Source organism: Alternaria dauci, chromosome 4 (assembly GCF_042100115.1).
Source record: "Alternaria dauci strain A2016 chromosome 4, whole genome shotgun sequence".
NCBI classification, from domain to species: domain Eukaryota; kingdom Fungi; phylum Ascomycota; class Dothideomycetes; order Pleosporales; family Pleosporaceae; genus Alternaria; species Alternaria dauci.
The window spans coordinates 684,512-705,154 of record NC_091275.1 but is presented as its reverse complement, the minus strand read 5'-3'; the positions used below and the strand labels follow the sequence as shown (position 1 = coordinate 705,154).

The 20,643-nt window shown below is 54.0% G+C and overlaps 7 protein-coding genes across 7 annotated transcripts; 5 read left to right on the top strand and 2 right to left on the bottom strand.

Moving 5' to 3' along the window:
* Window positions 1–114: 114 nt before the first annotated feature.
* Window positions 115–2,535, top strand: ACET3X_004826 (uncharacterized protein; the record flags this gene model as incomplete). Its single annotated transcript, XM_069450964.1, has 1 exon — window positions 115–2,535. The coding sequence occupies one exon, from the start codon at window positions 115–117 to the stop codon at window positions 2,533–2,535; it is 2,421 nt and encodes an 806-aa protein (XP_069306870.1).
* Window positions 2,536–2,731: 196 nt separating this feature from the next.
* On the bottom strand, window positions 2,732–3,612 carry ACET3X_004825 (uncharacterized protein). The gene is made up of 4 exons (XM_069450963.1): window positions 3,450–3,612; window positions 3,325–3,364; window positions 3,231–3,273; window positions 2,732–3,131 (listed from the first exon to the last, which is right to left on the bottom strand). The coding sequence occupies exons 1-4, from the start codon at window positions 3,453–3,455 to the stop codon at window positions 2,990–2,992; spliced, it is 231 nt and encodes a 76-aa protein (XP_069306869.1). The 5' UTR covers window positions 3,456–3,612; the 3' UTR covers window positions 2,732–2,989.
* A 1,078-nt stretch (window positions 3,613–4,690) lies between these two features.
* On the top strand, window positions 4,691–6,703 carry ACET3X_004824 (uncharacterized protein). The gene is made up of 4 exons (XM_069450961.1): window positions 4,691–4,730; window positions 4,877–6,115; window positions 6,170–6,251; window positions 6,303–6,703. Exons 1-4 carry the CDS (start codon window positions 4,720–4,722, stop codon window positions 6,552–6,554), a joined length of 1,584 nt encoding a protein of 527 aa, XP_069306868.1. The 5' UTR covers window positions 4,691–4,719; the 3' UTR covers window positions 6,555–6,703.
* A 192-nt stretch (window positions 6,704–6,895) lies between these two features.
* Window positions 6,896–8,215, top strand: ACET3X_004823 (uncharacterized protein; the record flags this gene model as incomplete). Its single annotated transcript, XM_069450960.1, has 1 exon — window positions 6,896–8,215. One exon carries the CDS (start codon window positions 6,896–6,898, stop codon window positions 8,213–8,215), a length of 1,320 nt encoding a protein of 439 aa, XP_069306867.1.
* A 690-nt stretch (window positions 8,216–8,905) lies between these two features.
* Window positions 8,906–12,641, top strand: ACET3X_004822 (uncharacterized protein; the record flags this gene model as incomplete). The annotated part of the gene is made up of 4 exons (XM_069450959.1): window positions 8,906–9,045; window positions 9,127–9,296; window positions 9,378–12,118; window positions 12,170–12,641. The coding sequence occupies 4 exons, from the start codon at window positions 8,906–8,908 to the stop codon at window positions 12,428–12,430; spliced, it is 3,312 nt and encodes a 1,103-aa protein (XP_069306866.1). The 3' UTR covers window positions 12,431–12,641.
* A 1,177-nt stretch (window positions 12,642–13,818) lies between these two features.
* ACET3X_004821 (uncharacterized protein) lies at window positions 13,819–15,989 on the top strand. The gene is made up of 3 exons (XM_069450958.1): window positions 13,819–14,100; window positions 14,148–15,461; window positions 15,538–15,989. The coding sequence occupies exons 1-3, from the start codon at window positions 13,957–13,959 to the stop codon at window positions 15,982–15,984; spliced, it is 1,905 nt and encodes a 634-aa protein (XP_069306865.1). The 5' UTR covers window positions 13,819–13,956; the 3' UTR covers window positions 15,985–15,989.
* Window positions 15,990–16,182: 193 nt separating this feature from the next.
* On the bottom strand, window positions 16,183–19,135 carry ACET3X_004820 (uncharacterized protein). The gene is made up of 2 exons (XM_069450957.1): window positions 18,014–19,135; window positions 16,183–17,961 (listed from the first exon to the last, which is right to left on the bottom strand). The coding sequence occupies exons 1-2, from the start codon at window positions 19,023–19,025 to the stop codon at window positions 16,259–16,261; spliced, it is 2,715 nt and encodes a 904-aa protein (XP_069306864.1). The 5' UTR covers window positions 19,026–19,135; the 3' UTR covers window positions 16,183–16,258.
* Window positions 19,136–20,643: the final 1,508 nt, after the last annotated feature.

Here is a 20,643-nt window from a genome sequence, read left to right as displayed (position 1 = left end):
CCAACACCACCTGGGACAGATTCGACCGCACTCCTACGGTGAGTGTGACAATGCGCATCTTGTTCGCAGCTACCTCCCTCGCCTCGTGATCCCTCCCTCCTCAACTCCACAAACATGTGGTTCCTAGAGCATGAGAGTCTCTTCGGAGGCAAGCGCGTCTGGCTCCGCCCTGGGTCACAGCAGCTATTCGGTCGAACAAAGTCAGACGACAAAGACGGCCCGCAGGGAACGAACTGGAAGATCGACAACAAGGCTGTCTCGCGCAAGCATGTTATGCTGAAGGTGTACAACGCAGCACCAGAGGACGGCACGAAGCTTCACAAGAGGTCGCAGATTGAGGTGACCGACTTGAGTTGCAGACAAGGGATTACAATTGACGAAAAGACGACTGTCAAGAGCCAGAAGGCAGCGGATGGCTCGATAGAATACAGTCGTGAGACTTTGAAGGGCACCGAGCATAGCATCAGGCTGGCTGCCAGCTATGCGCCGTTCAGAATTGTCTGGCGCCCAATCGTCTTCACCTATGCTTCGAAAGAGTCAAAAGAGAGCAAAAACAGAAGTGCGCAATTACACGCCCTGGACATCAAGACCACAGCCGACTTCGTGTTCGACAAGACCACTCACGTCGTATCCGCGAAACGAAACCTTCCCAAGGTCCTCTCGGGGCTCACCTCCGCCAAGCATATTGTCACTACGGAATATCTTGATGCAATCCTCGGAGTCGCAGCGCCATCCGTCGACGAAGACAACAATTATCTGCCTTCGAAGCTGGAACAGGACTTCGACGCATGGTGGCCAGCGGAGAAGGACTACATACCAGCAGCGGGCGCAGAACCAGTTGCGCGACCACAGGAGATGCTGTTGCCTGATACCTCACGCTCAGAGGTCTTTTCTGGCTTGACCTTTGTGTTTTTGAACGAAAGTCAATATAGTAGTTTGCTTGATCCTGTCACTGGCGGAGGCGGTAAAGCACTGCTATATAATGTGCGACCGGGCGAGACAACGATAGAAGAGTATGTCGATTACGTTCACAGCGTAGCGGGCAAGAAGCGGCGCGGCAAACCTGGTGATAAGCTTCCCGTCATAACGGTCCGCTTACCAACGTACCCTGACGAGATGGAAGAGTGGGCCACAAACTTCGTCATTGGGGTCGATCAGGCCCTGGGTCAACGCTCAGTCTTACAAAACGAGTTTCTCGACGTAATCATCACGAAAGATCGCACTACAATACAAAGGGCGCCCGCAGAAGTGAATACTCCAACACCTGCACCAGAAATTATGACGATTCGAGGTTCTATGCGTCAACCCACACCAACGTCTGGATCCGGAACACCATCGCAGGCTCCTGGGGAGAGTGCACCTCCAGCGGAAGAACCTGCGAAGACCATTCCACGGAAGCGCATACATTGGCCTAAAACGAGTCGCTTTACCGGTTTCGATGATGACGAGCCGCTCCCGAAGAAGAAGCTCAAGGTCGAGAATACTCGTGTGGAAGATGTTCAGCAGTCTGAATCGCCCCCAGGTCCATCAAAGGCAGCTTCGCAAGCACGCATTACACCAAGCGCACAACGGGAGGCTTCTCCGCAATTACATATACAAACAACAGTCGAAAAAGAAGAGCAGATGGATACCCTGTTCCCCACCGCCGCCAAGATGAGGAAACAGCGGGCGGCTACTCGCGCACCATCAGCATCTGTCGAACCAGAAGAAGGGGGCTCCGTGAAGAAACCGGCGAAAAGAGGTGCAGAGACTCTGGCGCGGCTCAACAAAGCAGAGAGAAAAGCCGAAAAGGACATCAACATCCGCGAGCATACGCGCCAGCGCATCAAAGAAGAAGAGGAACGTCGTAAAGCAGACGAAGAGAGCCTACGAGAAGCACTCGAGGGCATCGATATTACCGAGCTGAAGAACCTGGCCAAGATAGAGGAGATGGACGTTTTACCTCGACAAAACAGGGCCACGGCACGCAACCAAAGTCAGGTCAACAGCGAGCGCTGGAACGAGGAATGGAACGGTCGCAAGAACTTCAAGAAGTTTCGTCGCCGCGGTGCAGAACAAGGCGTTCAAAGCCAAAAAGTGCTCGTCACGCTTGAAGAAGCACCCTCCAAGAAGACCCATGGCATCACCGAAGCCTTCTTTCTCGACGACCCCGAACCCTCTGCTCGCTCACACAATAGCCGACGCGGTCGTACTGCAACAGCACCCGACTCCGACTCCGAACCAGAAGTGGGTGGTTTCACTCGCAGAAAACGAACAACGCAGTCCCAGCCACAACAAGAAGTCATCAACGTTGAGGACAGCGGCCCAGACGATGAAGAAGTTCCTGAACAGCGGACGCAGAGGAGTAGTGGGCGGACGCAAAGGGTTGTGGAGACGCAGCTTGAAGGGACGCAAACGACGCAAAGGGGGAAGAAAAGGAGTTCTGGGGCGACTGCAAGTAGTGGGCAGCCTGCTAGCAAGAAGGGGAGGTTTGGCAGGAGGGATGACGATAGTGACGATGAGGAGACGGGGTTCAGGTTCAAGCGGAGAACCTAAGACATGTTACTGGACTGGTATTTTCTCGATTTAGGCATATGGGCGCATGATACCCTGGGAGGAGTGCAGCGATAGCGAGTTAGATTTCAATTGCATCGTCAACTGTGTTGTCTGAGAGCATTGTGTTGCCTTGCCCCAGCATAAGAAATCACTCCCCCGCAGTAGGCCTCGGTTACCGGAAGCAAAGGATGCGTATGTTTGAAGTGGTTTTGATTCGTAATTTCATAGACAGTGGTATAGCGCCCCAACGCCATCTACCCGCGCATCGAAGAGGAACTTCGAAGCCGTGGTCTTTATTCAACTTCGTGCCCTATACATATTCCCAGGCTGTGCACACGGTCCATCCGATGCAGTCCAAGCTCCCAGAGCTCCAATCAGCCCGCCTACTTTTCGTGGCGTTTCATTGTCCGCACACCGCGTCACTGTAGCTCGTTGCTAATCGATATGGAGGCGTCTATCGCTTGCGCTCAAAGTAGGAGCTGGAGCCGAAAAAGGCCACACTCGAGTCCATGACTGTCTCGCCGACCCAGAGGTAGCTTTCAAACCACTTCTGGGCGCTGGGGTTCTCGCCGAATGTATCTGGCTTTACACTGGGACTGGGTTTAGCTTTAGCTCCGATCGTGTAGTTGTACGGTAGTTGTGAGATGGGCCAATACGGAACGTGAAGGGGAGGGGATGGGTAGGGTGGGACATACGTGAGGCCAGTTGAGCGTCGGACGCCGGCGAGGAAGGCGGATACTGGGGCGACGTTAGCAATGGGTGAGGCAGGCGTGTTTCGAGTGGACGTACTTAATACCGCATCGAAGGCGTAATGTGCGACTTTGCCGAGCTGTTACTTGTGTGAGCTAGGGAGCATGCGACTCGGTGGTCCGACCGACAAAGTAGTAGGCACCGTAGAGGAGTATGGTACATACAACCATGATGGGCGACTGTTGGGCGGAAGAGGTGGCGGAGCGGTATGGGGTGGTATGGGGCTGCTGGGAAGAGCGCGGCGACGAGTGTTTAGGGGCTTGCTGCGGGCGTGTGTGGTGTGAGTGGTGTAGTCGTGCGTTGTTGAGCGAAGGATGCGGGATGCGGTGTAGAGTGGAGGAGAGAGCTTGTGTGGCTGGTGCCGCGACTTAGTCACTCGTCTGCATGTGATTGAGCTGGCACGCGACTCCAGGGCTCCCTTGTTCCTGGTCTCGAATACAGTATTACTATTCTACATGACGAGTGCACCCGTTGATCGTGTTCATGTGTTCTCCATAATTATCTGGGTGCTACTGCGGCCAGGCTGTCTGCAGGCTGCCTCAGAGGCTCAGATACGGCTGGACCTGCGATCGTCTCCACTAATAGGGAACTGGAGCATGTTGTCGCATCAATGGGACCCTTCCCTTCGACCTCGGGCAAGCCATGCGGAGCAGTTGCGGGTGATTTAGGAGCGGCGCCTACGACGTGCTGCACCTGGTATATAACAGGGCCTGCCGCGACGTAGGCCACGGGTGAAACTCTCTGGAACCCCATGAACCTCCAAGACACCACCCATCTCCGCGCGGGTAACCCACTGTGAAAAATCGAGACACGCCAGCAGCCGGCCGCGCATTCCCACCACCACCCACTAGTCAGATACGCCCAGCGGGAACGCGGCGCCGAGATTTTCAATTGCTGTGCAAAAACAGTACGCGTTTGACGGCTTATCGGGGCGGCATGTCTGAGGGCAATGATGCAGCAACGTGGGTGGAGTCGAAGAAGCAAATGGGTGTCACGAATCTTACCCATGGGACGTGTTCAGCAGTGCCGTCAGCAGATCGCTCGGCGCATAATGAAAGCCTTTTATTCAACCAAACCATCTCCAGACCATTTCCTGACTCCAATCTATTTCCAATTCTCATATCCAAACGGCCGCCGCTCAGGGTGCTGCAGCCCCACGTACTAAGCAGCATAACTAGCGCCCAGGCTAAACTGCCCCTCCAAAACGCGCTCAACAGCCAACAAAACTTCTAGCCCGTCGCAGGAGAAGATAAACCCCGTCGACCGCCATTTTCTAGCAAGCCAATTTGCCCACCTCTCTTCCTCGCTACCTGCCGTCGAGAAACCCATTGGAGTTCTCTATAAAGCCTCCTTCGACCGGCCCCGCACTCCGCGACAGCGACTCTCACACTCTCCCCTCTACTGCCTCTTCTCTCTCCAAACACCGTCCACACAATGGCGAACGCGTATGTAAACCATGATTCCTTAGTAGAGGCTCGGAGTGACTTCGCACACTGGGTTATGTGATCTATATTCAGAGCCGAACGCGCTGGAAAAGGTCCCTTCTACAGAGGCATACAGCTCACAAAACATTCACTGACACCACCAACAGTCTAGACCACCTCAACTCCGGCAGGACCAGGATCGAGTGGCTCAGCCAGCTCAACACCGAGTACACACCTGCAAGGGAGTACCGAAGAACCTCGATCATCTGCACCATCGGTCCCAAGACCAACTCCGCCGAGAAGATCAACGCCCTCCGCAAGGTCGGTCTCAATGTCGTTCGCATGAACTTCTCCCACGGCTCCTACGAGTACCACCAGTCCGTCATTGACAATGCGCGCGAGGCCGAGCGGACACAACCCGGCAGGCCTGTGGCCATTGCCCTCGACACCAAGGGCCCCGAGATCCGAACTGGTAACACAGTCGGAGATGCCGACATTCCCATCAAGGCTGGCTCCATCATCAACATCACCACTGATGAGCAATACGCCACTGCCTGCGACGACAAGAACATGTACGTCGACTACAAGAACATTACCAAGGTCATCGCACCTGGCCGCACAATCTACGTCGACGACGGTGTCCTCTCATTTGAGGTCATCGAGGTCACAGACGACAAGACGCTCAAGTGCAAGTGCGTCAACAACGGCAAGATCTCGTCCAGGAAGGGTGTCAACCTGCCCAAGACCGATATCGATCTTCCCCCGCTATCCGAGAAGGACAAGGCCGATCTCAAGTTCGGTGTCAAGAACAAGGTCGACATGGTCTTCGCCTCGTTCATCCGCCGTGGAAGCGACATCACTGCTATCCGCGAGGTGCTCGGCGAGGAGGGCAAGGACATCCAGATCATCGCCAAGGTCGAGAACCAGCAAGGTGTAAACAACTTTGACGAGATTCTGAGGGAGACTGATGGTGTCATGGTCGCTCGTGGTGACCTTGGTATCGAGATCCCGCCCAGCCAGGTCTTCATCGCTCAGAAGATGATGATCACCAAGTGCAACATTGCCGGCAAGCCCGTCATTTGCGCAACTCAGATGCTCGAGTCCATGACCTACAACCCGCGCCCAACCCGTGCTGAAGTCAGCGACGTCGGTAACGCTGTTCTCGACGGTGCCGACTGTGTCATGTTGTCCGGAGAGACCGCAAAGGGTGACTACCCCGTCGAGGCTGTCACCATGATGCACGAGACCTGCCTGCTCGCAGAGGTCGCTATCCCATACGTCAACGCTTTTGACGAGCTAAGGAAGCTGGCTCCCGTCCCATGCCCTACCACTGAGACGTGCGCTATGGCAGCTGTCAGCGCCAGTCTCGAGCAGAACGCCGGTGCCATTCTGGTCCTCACAACGAGGTAAGTTTATTGACATCTTGTACACCTGTGATTCTAGGTTCTAACGTGCATTAGTGGTACTACCGCCCGCCTCGTCTCCAAGTACCGCCCCGTCTGCCCCATCATCATGGTTACCCGTAACGAGATGGCCGCTAGGGTGAGTTTCTTTTTCTCTTGTACACAGGAAATCCTTGGCTAACTTGTGCAGTATTCTCACCTGTACCGCGGCGTATATCCCTTTTACTTCCCCGAGGCGAAGCCAGACTTCAAGACCGAGCCATGGCAGGAGGATGTTGACCGCCGTTTGAAGTGGGGAATCATGAACGCTATTAAGCTCGGTGTTCTTAACAAGGGCGATCCAGTCATCTGTGTACAGGGCTGGAGAGGAGGAATGGGCCACACCAACACACTCCGCATTGTCCCCGCACAGGAGGACCTTGGTCTTGACCAAGATGCGTGAAGGTAGGGTTGGAGCGGAGACGCTGGATGCTTAGATAGAAGGTGTGGAGTGCGCTGCACGAGGCGCATATACATGACTCGTTTTCGCAAATGACGGTCTGGCGCATAGGGACACAAGATTAGGTGTAAACACTAGCGGATCAAGCGAACTCTTTAATGACCACGTCTTCTTACGATTCCAAGTGACCATTGCATGCTAAGCCGAGACACAGACACGAGTGATATCCCACTGCAAGGCGGCACAACAAGGCATCCACGGGTGGTGGAATCGTCCGTGCGCCAGCAACACTAGCCTTCTGTACACGATGGTGAGTCGGACGCACAACCCTACCACAACCCACGATGGACATATCTGCGCTAGTAAATCACGATGGGGAAGCATCGGTGCTACCGCGCCGCTCACTCTCCCATCCCCAGTCACTCTTCTCATCCTCCCCCGTCATTCCCTCCGCAAAGATACCGACGCCTAAACCCAGCCAGAAGCAGATGTCGCTCAAGCGGAAGCGCCATGACCCCAAGCCAATATGGGCCTATCGCGAGGGCGAAGAACTGCCGCCTGAACTCAAGCAGCTGCAAGAACAACAGCGCCAACAATCGCGTCCGCCTCCACCTGTCGTAGCCCAGCCGCAGCCGCACGCGCAAGCTATACCATCGCATCACCCGCCCCCTCGACCCCAACCATTGCCCAACACCGAGCGCAACGGACACGCGCCGAGCGAAACCGGCGCGCCTCCCCCAGCAGCGGGCGTACCCGGACTCGCGGGCTTCGAGCGACCCATCTCAGACGATGCGCAGATCCACGATGACGTTTCGCGTAACGTGTGCGAATTCATATGGAATACAGCTGTCAGCAACGAAACAGTGCGCACTGCCATCGTAGATCCCAAGGTGCAGCTCGAGGTCGAGGCGCGCTGGGGCCAGATCCTAGAGAAGACGACGGACCAGCGAATACGCGGCTTCTGGCGCACTGAAACTGTAATAAACACCGAGATGCTGGAAGTCAAGTTCGAGAGCACTATGACTGCTCAGCAACACAAGCGTATGAACATGTACCTCAACGCGCAGGTCCAACACTCCAATGCACCGGGAGCTTCACGACCCCCGATCAAGTACAAACATACCTACGAGACGGACATCTTCTACGAGCTCGACCAGGACGGCTTCTCCAAGTTGAATCCTATAGTTCAGCGCCTCATAAGCGCGTCTGGTAGCCGACAAAAAGTTCGTGTGACGCGCGACATGAAAACCGGCGAGTTCCTGCGAGCCATTATAAAACATCGCATAGGCAACCTCGAAGTCAGCTCTCCCAAGACAGAGTGGGACTACCGCATCGGCATCAACCTGGAAATCGACTTCCCGGGCCCGATCGAGAGCCTCAAGCCCGCTCTGGAAGGAGGCAAGACACTGGAGAGTATGCAGCGGCAAAAGGATCGCATGTCGTACTCGTGGCTAGGCGCGTACCAAGTCGATCTGACGCAGGTCACGCAAGGAACCAACAAGAACCACGAGCTAGAGCTCGAACTGGACTCTGGTGTCCTCGTCGCTGAGGCGGATAAAAGGAGGCGGAAGGAGACAGACAAGTTTGAAAGCTTGATCAATGGCATGATGAATAATCTGCGGGTTCTGTCGCGTGAAATCACGACTCCTGTTCCCAGTGCGTAGACATGAAGGCGCTGGAGAACGAGCTTGTATTACTACATTATTATTATTATTATCTTTAAATGGCGTTGAACACCCGGAAACCTACAAAGGGTCAGCAGCATGGGGTGGAGTTTACACATTCAAATCAAGATACCCAATTCTCGCTAGGTTGTATTACATCTGATGATTGACATGAGGCCTGTTATGAGTCTAACCATTCACAAACCAACAAGCTCTCGGGACCTGTTCGCTGTACAGATTTGCGTGTTTAATAAACACGCAGACTGTCACCCGAAGTGTGCAATGCAGATGACGTGGAATGTCTGCCTAGGTAGAGCTTATCGTGGGTGATGCGCAAGTAGCGTATTATGTCATGCTGGAGTGGACCAGGGTCGCCGCTTCCGAAACTCACGAGCTACTGTTTAGACCATCACGTACACGACTCCCCGAACACCACAACGGCGCCACGCCATCCCCCCATCAGCCGCCCTCCCTCATCTTCTCGTCCCTCTTTCACTGCGACCGTCACGATAGAGTCCGACGCAGCACCGCCCCAGATTATCCTTTGACCCCAGGCAAGCCTGCAGGCGCCACAGCGCAGCTCCATACGCTTCTACCCACTTCGGCAACAACAGCTCCTACCCTCACCACAACCGCCGACGGCCACTCAACAGCACCAGGCCACACGTCGCTCCTGCCACACACAACACAATGGTTGGCCTCACGTCCGCCGCCGGTGTCGTCGGCTTCCTCTCGGAGCCAGACCCGGCCCTGCGCTCATTCGCCCTCCAGCGGCTGAACGAGGAGATTGACCTGCTGTGGCCAGAGGTCGCGGGTTCCGTCAGTCAGATGTAAGCAACCAAGCGGAGCTTCTACGCGCTCCCGTCAACCCATCGCCATCAGGGCAGCTTGCTAACATGGGTGCGTCATAGTGAGGCTCTGTATGAAGACGAGTCGTTTCCCGAGCGAGAGCTTGCCGCTCTAGTAGCCGCAAAGGTGTACTACCAGCTGCAAGAGTACAATGAGAGCATGGTCTTTGCCCTGGGTGCAGGCAAGCTCTTCGATATACACAAGGCCGCTGAGTTCGAGGAGACAATACTGGGTAAGACAAACACGCATACCTGAGCTGAAGCAGCGGGCTCATCATACTTGGAGCACAATCGGCTAACTTGCTTTTTTCTAGCCAAGTGCTTGGATACCTACATCGCGTTGTCCGTCATGCACAACCCGCCTGCACCGGTCAGCAAGGCGAGCCAAGCCCCGCCGCAACTTAGCACATCGTTCTCCGGAAGTGCAGCAGGAGGTGCTAGCACTTCAGCTAGTCTGGCCTCCCCGATCACGCCCTTCTCACAGTCCGCGTTACCCTCCAAGTCACTTCTCTCTAGGGAAGATTCGTCGACATTCGATCCTACCCTCCCCGGAGGAGGTAATGCTGGCGTACCTGGAGCACACCCCACCCCGATGGTGTTGCAGCGAGATGTCCTGAAGAACCTCCAGACCACTGTGCTGCGGATATTCGAGAGCTGCTACGAGAGCGGCAACTACAAGCAGGTCGTAGGAATCGCCATCGAGGCACGGAATCTTGCGGTCCTTGAGGAGGCAATCATCCGCGCGAGCCAAGATGGAAAAAAGCACGGCAAGAAGCCTGCGCAGCCTTCTGCGCAGAGCGAAGATTTGATGGAATACGTCCTGGACATCTGCATGAATGTGGTGCAAGAGCGGGGCCTGAGGAATGAGATTCTCAGTAAGATCTTGAAGCTCCTCAACGATGACAAAATCCCGAACCCCGATTACTTCTCCATTGCCAAGTGTGTAGTGTACCTCAACCAGCACCCGCTCGCTTCAAAGCTCATCCGACAGCTGATCGAGCGCGGCGACGACAAGTCCCTTGCAGTTGCATACCAGATCTCGTTCGACCTGTACGAGAATGGCACACAGGAGTTTCTCGCAAAGGTCATGGAAGAGCTGCCAGAAGCCGAGAAGAAATCTACGGAAGCAGGCGAATCGGACTCCCTGCTTGCAGACGTGGACACTAGCAACTCAAAAGGCGACCAGCTGAGTGAAGATCAGATCAAGGTCTTCAACAATGTCCGCTACATCCTTCGCGGAACCAAGAGCATTGAGCTGAACCTCGAATTCCTCTACCGAAACAACCGCACAGACAAGGCCGTGCTTAACAAGGTCCGCGACAGCTTAGAGGCCAGGAACTCCATCTTCCATTCCAGTGTCACATTTGCGAACGCCTTTATGAATGCTGGTACTACTAATGACACATTCTTCCGCGAGAACCTGGAATGGTTAGGAAAGGCAGTCAACTGGTCAAAGTTCTCCGCGACCGCTGCTCTGGGTGTCATCCACCGCGGCAACATCACACAAGGCCAAAAGCTCCTTGAGCCTTATCTTCCCAAGGACAGCGTCTCCTCAGGCTCTCACTATGAGCAGGGTGGATCACTGTACGCTCTTGGTTTGATCTACGCCAACCACGGAAGCAACGTCCTTGAGCTGCTACTCAAGCAGTTCCAGAACGCATCTGAGGAGGTCATCCAGCATGGCGGTGCGCTCGGTCTTGGTGTTGCTGGTATGGCCACTGGCTCCGAGGAGATCTTTGAGGCATTCAAGAACGTCCTGTACACAGACTCTGCCATCAACGGTGAGGCTGTCGGTCTCTCAATGGGTCTCGTCATGCTCGGCACTGGTAACATTAAGGCACTTGAAGACATGATCCAGTACGCGCACGACACCCAACACGAGAAGATTGTTCGTGGGCTTGCCATGGGTATGGCACTTATCATGTACGGTCGACAAGAGGCTGCTGATGAGCTCATCAACGGACTCCTTGACGACCCAGACCCAACTCTGCGCTACGGAGGTATCATGACCATCGCCCTGGCGTACTGTGGCACAGGCAGCAACAAGGCCGTCCGAAGATTACTCCACGTTGCGGTCAGTGATGTGAGCGACGACGTACGAAGGGTTGCAGTCATGAGCTTGGGCTTCATCCTCTTCAGGAAGCCAGGTAGTGTGCCCCGCATGGTCGAGCTTCTCGCAGAGTCGTACAACCCACATGTGCGCTACGGAGCCACCATGGCTCTTGGTATCGCGTGTGCCGGAACCGGTCTTCCCGAGGCCGTAGACTTGCTGGAGCCAATGATGAAGGACTCAACCGACTTCGTCCGACAAGGCGCCTTGATTGCGTTGGCCATGATCATGGTGCAGCAAAACGAGGCAATGAACCCCAAGGTAGCGTCAATCCGAAAGCAGCTTGCCAAGGTTGTCAGCGACCGCCATGAGGATGCGTTGGCCAAGTTGGGTGCTGCTCTGGCTATCGGTATCATTGACGCTGGAGGCCGAAATTGCACAATCGGCCTGCAGACGCCGACCGGCAACCTGAACATGGCCGCCATTGTCGGCATGGCTGTTTTCACGCAGTACTGGTACTGGTTCCCCTTGACCCACTTCTTGTCATTGAGCTTCACATCTACTGCAGTCATTGGTCTAGATCAGGAGCTGGAGATCCCGTCATTCAAGTTCTACAGCAACACTAGGCCAAGCACGTTCGATTACCCACCGGATGCTGAGGTCAAGGCTGAAGAGGCACCTGAGAAGATCAAGACTGCCGTCCTATCGACCACCGCTCAAGATAAGCGGCGACGAATGGTAAAGGAGCGTCAAAAGCGGAGGGAAAGCATGGACGTGGATCACACCCCTACCACACCCAAGCCTGCGGATGACGATAAGATGGACGTTGACGAGGACTCTAAGAAGGAAGATGGTGAGAAGGCCGATGGTACCCAATCCGTGGAGCCATCGAAGAAGAAGGAGAAGGAGAAGGTTGGCTACGAACTGGAGAACATGTCGCGTGTACTGCCACCACAAGTGAAGTACATCAGCTTCCCAAGCGAACGATATGTACCAGTGAAGAAGGTTAGTAGTTGATACCCCACACGAAAGATGCCCAAGCTAACACGTCCTCAGCCAACTCTCGGTGTCATCCTTCTTACAGACACGAAGCCTTCAGAACCAAAGACGCTCCTGGAGCTCAAGGTAAAGAAGGCCGTGCCTGCCCCTGCCCCTGGCGCGTCGGGTTCCTCGGGAGACCATGGACCAGAAGGCGTATCGGTAACAACTGCTGCAGCGCCCGTTAGTGACAACATGGTGGATGAGGGCGAGGGTGAAGCGTCGACGCCGGGTGAGTTTATCTACGAATCGGACACGAACCCGGATGACGACGAATAAGCGACGTCGGAGGTCACGGTAGTGAATGGTCTGTACTATCAGCCCTGTCTATTGGGCGGTTGGAGGCGGAACACAGTGCAGGAGGGTTTTTTGCATTCACCATAGGTTATAGGGAGGCTTGTAGAGTCACCTTTCCCCGTAAGCTATCTTAGAATAGGATGCATGTATAATAGCCAGAGCAGAGGTTTTATCACTTTGACATTGAATGGTCTTCTGGCTTGCTTGAGTTGATGATGATGTAATCATGTCGGTGTTGATCTTCTAGGGTCTTGCATGGAATGATATACGACTGATCAGACGACCATGACGATCTACGGTCCTCTGGGAAGCTGCTGGGATAAGTTGTGCCGGCAGTGAAAGGTGGGACGGCAATATGAATAGATTGATGGGCCGGCAGTGGCAATGGCGGGTAGAGCTGAAACGCAGAACCACGACAGCAAACGAGAGACAGACTTCCCGGAACAATGCACTAACCAAGGTATTGGTGGCTGTGAATGTAATTCATCGCTAAGAGCGTTTTCTGGTGGAAGAATAGGTGTCGGTACAAGGTTGTTCTGAATGGGGAGCGCGTCGCACCTCCCCTGCGTTCCCCGGATTCTTCGGTCCGCTAGCTTGGTTTACGGGTGGAGAAGTGCGACAAGGGCCATCTTCTAGACTTCATCTTTCGCGAACCTCAAGACTGGCGACAGCGACAGCAACAGCAACAGCGGGGAAACCTGGACTGCAGAATCCCAAATGTCTTGCTCGCTTCTTGTTTCCATACTGCAGCATGCAAGGGTCGACGATGACACGCTGATCGCCGTCCTGTGTCAAAGGGCCATGCAAGCATTGCGAAGCGAAGGATTGCGGCATGCCACAAATGCGAAGGAGTGGCCCGGCAGCTTAGCGGTTTCTACATGTCCGACTGTCTCAGTTTCGGTCTCTACTGAGTAAGGAAATAACATGCATTCGGTACAAAGCAATTTCCACCAACACGCCAAATGCACGCGTCCTCCACCAACACCACACCTCCATGTACACAGTCAGATGACAAAGCGGTATAGAGCATATGATAAGCTACATATTTTCTAGCAGCGGGCCAAATGGCCACCACAATTCTCCAAGCCTCTCATCTTACACATCACCCTGGACTTCCAATCGTTTTCTTGCCCCCAGACTTAAGCGAAGCTGCCTGCAGGTCTGCAAATACCCGGTCATCATGCGCCTGCGGGATGCCCTTGTACTGTGCCACATCCATGCGAGTCTGCATTCTAAGGATGGGGTATGTATAGCCCACGTTTTCTTACTGGCGAGGCGATCTGGATCCCTTGGTCGCGTGGATGGGCGATGGAATATATTACTGTGCCTTGCCCCATCCGCTCGCAGATCCGCGGTCTTGCTTGTACGGTGCTAATGTGTAGGACATGCTGTCCGTTACCTTGGGATTGAGCACAACGACGACAGATTCATTGTTCGTTTTATCTGACTGACTCTGCGAACTTCATCAATTGTGTTGTTTGTAAGGGTCGCGCAAGTTGGTCGGCAATATGGATCACCGCCACAAGAGGGATGTGTATACTTCGCATACGGAACGTAGTAGCACGACGCAGATTCGCCAGGTGCAAAATGTTGCTTTTGCCGATGCAACAGCCAAGGCTAATGTCAGGCCATGGACAAAGGCTATGTTCAAGGTATGGACGATACGCGTTCTGTAAGGATGTTATTGACGATTCAACAGCTGTATCTCTGCCTCTTCATCGCCACACTAAACTCTTGTATCAATGGTTACGATGGATCGCTCATGGGGGCCATCAATAGTTACCCCCAGTATCGAGAGTATTTCGGCTTCGACAAGCACAACGGAACTCCTGATACTGGAATCGTCTACGCTATATATACTATCGGAAACCTCGTCGGATCGTTCGTCGCTGGGCCGGCTACAGACTTCAGAGGAAGAAAATGGGGAATGTGCATTGGCACTTCCATCATTATCGTCGGCGCCTGTATCCAAGCAACATGTTTCAACCTCGGTGGTTTCATGGGCGGCCGCTTCGTCCTCGGCTTCGGCGTCGCCATCACATCGACCGCCGGTCCTGCCTACGTATCAGAGATGGCGCATCCTTCGTATCGCGGCGTCTGCACAGGCATCTTTAACACCTTCTGGTACGTGGGCGGTATTCCAGGCTCTTTCGTTCCCTACGGAACCAGCGAGATTCCTGGCACCCCATCCTGGCGTATCCCTATATGGCTCCAGATGGTATTTGCAGGCATAGTCTTGATCTGCTCGCCCTTCTTACCAGAAACCCCTCGATGGCTCATCGCCAACGACCGACACGAAGAAGCACTAGACACCATGGCGCGCTTCCACGGTGAAGGGAACCGCGACTCGCCCATTGTCAAACTGGAATACAAAGAGATGGTCGAAGATATTAGCGTCACCGGCTCCGACAAGCGCTGGTGGGACTACCGCGAGCTCTTCAACTCACGCGAAGCCCGCTACAGAACCAGTTTAGTCTTGGGCATGGCCTTTTTCGGTCAATGGTCCGGAAACGGGCCAATGTCGTACTACTACCCAACCATGCTCCAGGGCGCCGGCATCAACAACAACCATACTCGGCTTCTATACAACGGCATGCAAAACGTCGTTTCCTTTGCCGGCGCAATCTTCGGCGCCGTCTATACAGATTCCTGGGGCCGACGTCCTCAGCTCCTCGTCTCGACCGGGCTACTCGTTGGCGTCTTTGCCATTGTCTGCGCACTCGTTGCGACGAATCTCAAGACGGGACCGGATGGGAAACCGATAATCGACATAGAAAGCGGAACGCCTGAGATTAAGCGGCCGGGACAGGCGAGGGCTGTGATTGCGTTTGTCTTCATCTGTGGGTTCATCTACTCGACGGGTTACACGCCGTTGCAGCAGTTGTATCCTGTTGAGTGTCTGCGGTACGAGAGTAGAGCAAAGGGGATGGCGTTTTACAACTTCTGGGTCAACATTGCCAATTTTTATAATACGTTTGTTACCGGGATCGCGTTTTCGAGGGCTGGGTGGAAGGTATGTGTTCTTTACTCTTGTCAATTCCCCCGTTTGCCCCTGGGGTCAACATCGCTAACTTGAAATGCTTTGATAGTACTACTTCCTGTTCATATTCTGGGACATTTTCGAATTCATCATTATTTACTTCTTCTTTGTCGAAACTCGGCGCCGCACACTTGAGGAAATCAGCGAAATCTTCAACGCGAAGAAACCTGTCAAACACTCTCTGAAGAAAACGCGCATCATCGTGCATGGAAACGGGAGGGGGGTTACAGAGATGCTGGATAAAGAGGAGATGGTCATGGAGAGAGATTTTGGTGTCGATACGGATCTTCCTAGGGGACGACATGGAGAGAGGAGACTGAGGGACTCGGCGGGCAGTGAGGGTAGGCTTGTGAGTCAGGAGTCTGTGAGGGAGAGTTTAAGAGATAGGGTTATGGATCCGAGGAGAGGGAGTGCGGAGACTGAGGGGAGAGGATATGGAAGGTATGGGATGAGTGGTTGGGAGGAGGACAGTGCGAAGAGATACACGAGCCCGTAGACGACGATATTTGTGAATATATTTTGTTCCCACAATACATGGTCTCGACATGTAGCTTCATTCGTGGGGAAATACGATAGTACAAGGACGAATCAGACTGTTTCGTCGATCAAGGGAGCAGAGTGTTGAATGACTGTTGTACAGAGTCCATTTCTGACATAGTACAGTCGTACTCATCCACAAGCAAGACACGATGACAATACAACGCATAAGATTAGGTATCTCTCTACTGCTAGCAGCCTTTCGTACATCGCTATCCAAATATCTACTTCTCTCACTGCTCATGTGTGCCCACAAACCTCGGCGGCAGATCCAAATCCCAGCTGGGTCTTTCCACAAGCACCACCTCGGGCGCAGAGAAACTGTCATCGGCGCTGATGGGCACGATACCCAGTATGGGACGGTACTTGAAGGTGTGCCACCATGGCTCGTTCTTTTTGCTTTGCTCCACTTGCCCAACTTCTCCACCTCCATTGACCTGGTCTTCCTCCGTCTCACCGTTTGTCTGCTCACCATCTTGCGTGTTAGCCCTACGAAGAGTGGCGAGAGGCTGAGTGGTGTCTTCCATGTCATCATCGTCTTCAGCATCAGCCTTGCGACCAACGGCGTGGACGTCGACCCACTTTTGCTTCGCAGCGTTGTCGGCGGCATCGTTCTGAAATTTGCGCATCTTGGTGACCGGTGCCTCTTTTTGAGGTACAGCGTCACCAGCACCGCTGTTGCTCTTGGGGCCATCGCGCTTCCGCTTCTTTCCAGCGTGCTCGGCGTCTGAAATCGAGAAGTCTTTCGTGAGATCGAACATGAACAGCCACTTCTCACCATAGAGCCATATCCGTTGTTGAGATTCTGTAACGTCCCAGATGCAGCCCTTTGCGGGAAGATCGAGCTGTTTGTATTCGTGGGGATAGCTGGATAGTGGGTTCCGTCTTGACCATTCTGACAGGCGGCTAGACATGACGTCGAAGAGGTAGAGCTGGTGTTCCGCAGAGACCAATAGTAATCGGTAGTCCATCGTAGGCAGCTCGTGTGAGTGGGGATGGGGGTTGTTTCTTGTGGGGTGTACAGCAGGATTGCCATTGGGCTCCGGCTGGTTCGAGGTGTCTGAGCTGGGCTGGAAGGAAAGCAGAACAGGCGTCGAATCCAATCGGGGAAGTAAGTGACCAGATGGGTTCCTTATCCAGTGCTGACCAAGGTATGTTATTTGTTCGCTCATTTCTTCTTCTTCTTCTTCGTCGTCATCAGATCCATCGTCATCGTTAGCAGCAGGAGTAGCATCGTCAATATCAATTTCAGGCGCAGCTGTGTCCTCATGTCCTTGAATGACCCACGTATCAATGTAGCCGGCCAGGTCGACCACAGCGAAGACGTTACCATCCGTGGAGAAGTCGGCATGTGCGATTGACCGCTCGTAAGCCCCCGAGGGCCCGCTAAGAGGGCTCTGTGTAGTGATATCGCGATCGACTCGGTAGAGGGGCTGTACTTTCTCCAGTGCGCGAGGCGGGTCTGCCGGGTCATCTGTCCGTACGACTCTGACCAGCTGAATATCGTCGGTCGCTGTGATAGCTGCTAGCCATTTGCCATTCGAGGCCAACTTGAGAGTCTTTGCGCCAGCAATAGAAGGCATCTCCAGTCTACGCACGCGCAAAGCTTGCCCAGCTCCTGCTAGATGCAACAGGTGGAACAGCTTTACTGTGCTGGCTGTCGCAACGGCAAGAAGCCCACCATCTCTGGAGATGGACACCGATATGATGTTCTCCTCTCCCTGAAGAGCGAGGCGTGCAACGACCTTGGGCTTCTCCGTACCGTCATCCTGAGGCTTGACACGCCATATCCGTACTTCTGTGCCCCACCAGCTCACCAGCAATCTTGCCTCTGGGGCGCTCGTTAGGGGAGGAGTGGGAGGCAAAGCAGGGAGACCACGGCTAAGCTCCTTGCCGAATGTGCGGATGGGAACAACGATGGGCTGGGTGTCGATACCTAAACGTATATGTGTTAGATATGAGCTGAAAAGATGCGCAAATGTACGTACCTCCAGTGACCACCACGCTGAGGTTGTGGCCCTCGTACGTTGTCATGGCTTTAACGTCGTGCTCGTGGTACCTCTGGTGCGAAACCTTCCGCCATTTTCCGCTCTGTCCTTGCGATTGCCCCTTCTTGCTCGTGTAGAAACAGGTGCGGCGATCCATTCCCGCGCTGAAGATGCTGGTTCCGTCGCGGGTCACAGCGAGATCAAGCACGTCCGCTTCATGCCCAGATATCCTCTGCGTCTGACTGTAGTTCTTGCCGCTGTAGATCCGAATATCACCAGTAGAGTCTCCTGAAACGAAGTCGCCGTTGGAAAGGCACTTGACCTTCCATACCAGGATTTCCTTGGGTCCGCCATGAGGACCGCTTCCCAGAGAGATGTTTCGAATCACATTTCCGTTCCTCGTATCGAAGACGCGAATCATGCTGTCGGCGAAACCTGCCAGCACCGTGTGCTGGTCCTTGTATGCGATGCTGAGGGCACGCGCCTTCTTGTTTGTGGCGCGGGATACGAAGCGCTCGAAAGTGAGGTCGTTGTCGTCGGTAGAGAGAAGGACGATGGTACCGTCGGCGCAGCCTGCAACAAGCTTCTGGCACGCACCGCCCGCGTTCTTCCTGGGCTGTGCAACAAAGCACCAGACTTCGCTGTGGTTACCATCCGAGTGTCGCGCCGGAAGGCCCGTTGTGAGATCCCATTCTGTGACACTGCTTGAGTATCCAATGCTGAACAGTCGCAGGCGCCCGGGCACTACCTTGCCTTGCGCATCGCGTGAAACTGGCTCTTGGGTCCAAGCCAGTCCTTCGACGCTCCTATCCTTGCCACCATAGAAGACCTTCTCTTGGAGCCACGAGCCTCTTGCAGGGTTCCATATCTCAATGTTTCCATTTGCGCGTCCTACCGCCAGCCTCAGAGAGTCGGGGTCCTGCTGCCCATGTTCGGGTTCTGGATGAGAGAAGGCAAGCGCGTTGATCGCAGATGGCGGGTAAGGCACGAAGCGGGATCGGTGGATGTCCATGGTCGATATTGGGATGTTTATCGTGCGGCAGGATGTGGGGAGCTATGCGAACGTCTACGGGGCGAGCGCTAGCATTACAATACCACACTCATTGCGACGGAAGAGCTCAGTCGCGAACTTCTCTCGAACTCTTGGCGAGCCGACTTCGACTTTTCGGTGGGTCCGCCGGAGCTCGGGAAATGTTTCTCCGACCTCAAGACGACCTCCGCATCACCTCCGCATCAGCCTCTCGATGTTTTAGACGGGAATGACATCTGCGACTGCGCAATCTCTCTTACAAATGACAGCTGACTGTTCAGATACCCATTAATGCATACACAATGTATTCTAGGCTGCCCGATACCACCCGTTTCACACGTCTCACTCTCTGCTGCTCCACGCTTCGATCCACCCTTTCGCGAACACCAGAACCACTACTTCCATCTATGAAGCACGCCGACGGTCATCGAAGCAGTAGACACACATACAAGGGAAAAGGTCAGGCTTCTGTACCTAGTAGAGCGTTGCGTGGGACAATGGACACCGCCTATGCTTCTCAGGGGACTGCAGGGTGTGAAGGGTACTACTCCTTGTGACGACGTGGGCATACGTACGGCAGCTCGAGTTCATCTCTACAGCTTTGGAGCGAACAATAATCTGGAGTACCAGATGGTCGTCTGAGAAACAGGTTCCATGCACATGCTGGTACGAAGAAGACTGTCCGTTCCTCTGAGAGTTGCACCATCCTGCTCAAACGCATCATGCATACACATACGTTGTGATTCGCATGACATTTGTCTTCAACGGAACCTAGAAAATACCGTTAGGATGAACTTTGGTTCTGGCTGCTGTGACTGAAATGACAAATGCTTCATGCCTATGGACACATTACAGTTTGTGTGAACTAGGCATTTGCAACTCTTTTCAGGTCCATAACACTGCAGTTGGAATTCCCCAAGATATGATAATGGCGCAACCTTGCGAAAAGGCAAAGTGATTGTCGCCGTGTTCTCGAGGCGAGGTGTTGCGTCTAATTCGCTGCCCGACCGTTGTTCCGGTGGTCTAAATCCGCCTCGCCTTCTGACAAGCCACATGTTGGAGAATGCTCCGGCAATATTGCGCGAGTCAAAACTAGCTTCACTGGTCCATGTGCGGACCGAACTCAATGTTTCAATACTCACGTCATGAAGAAACCGTTTGCAGAAGCGTTGGCAAGTTAACACTGATCGGGAAAATGCATCCCTTCGCACTCCGGCGGAAGGGAGGGGGGGCTGCTAGATGCCATTGTTGCGCCGCAACGGTGTTGGGTTCTTTTTCGGTGGAGGGATTGGCAAAGCTTTGATAACATGGTTTTAATTGATGTTCGAAATGTCCGTTGCGCAATAATAGCAACATGAGGATCTCCAGGGGCTGGCGAAGGATTCTGAATCCCGCCTACGCACAATTATTGGAATCAACCGAGACGAAGCCCCAGGACTAGTCTTCTAAAAAGGTTTCATGACACTTGAGGGTGGACTGCGAACCATAAGTATGCGCGTCTGACACGAACGCCCCAGGGGCCTTGCAAGCCCCAAGACACGCTCAGAAGCAAATATCGGGATGATCTCGCTATTGAAGCAGAGGTCGAACCTTGGAAATT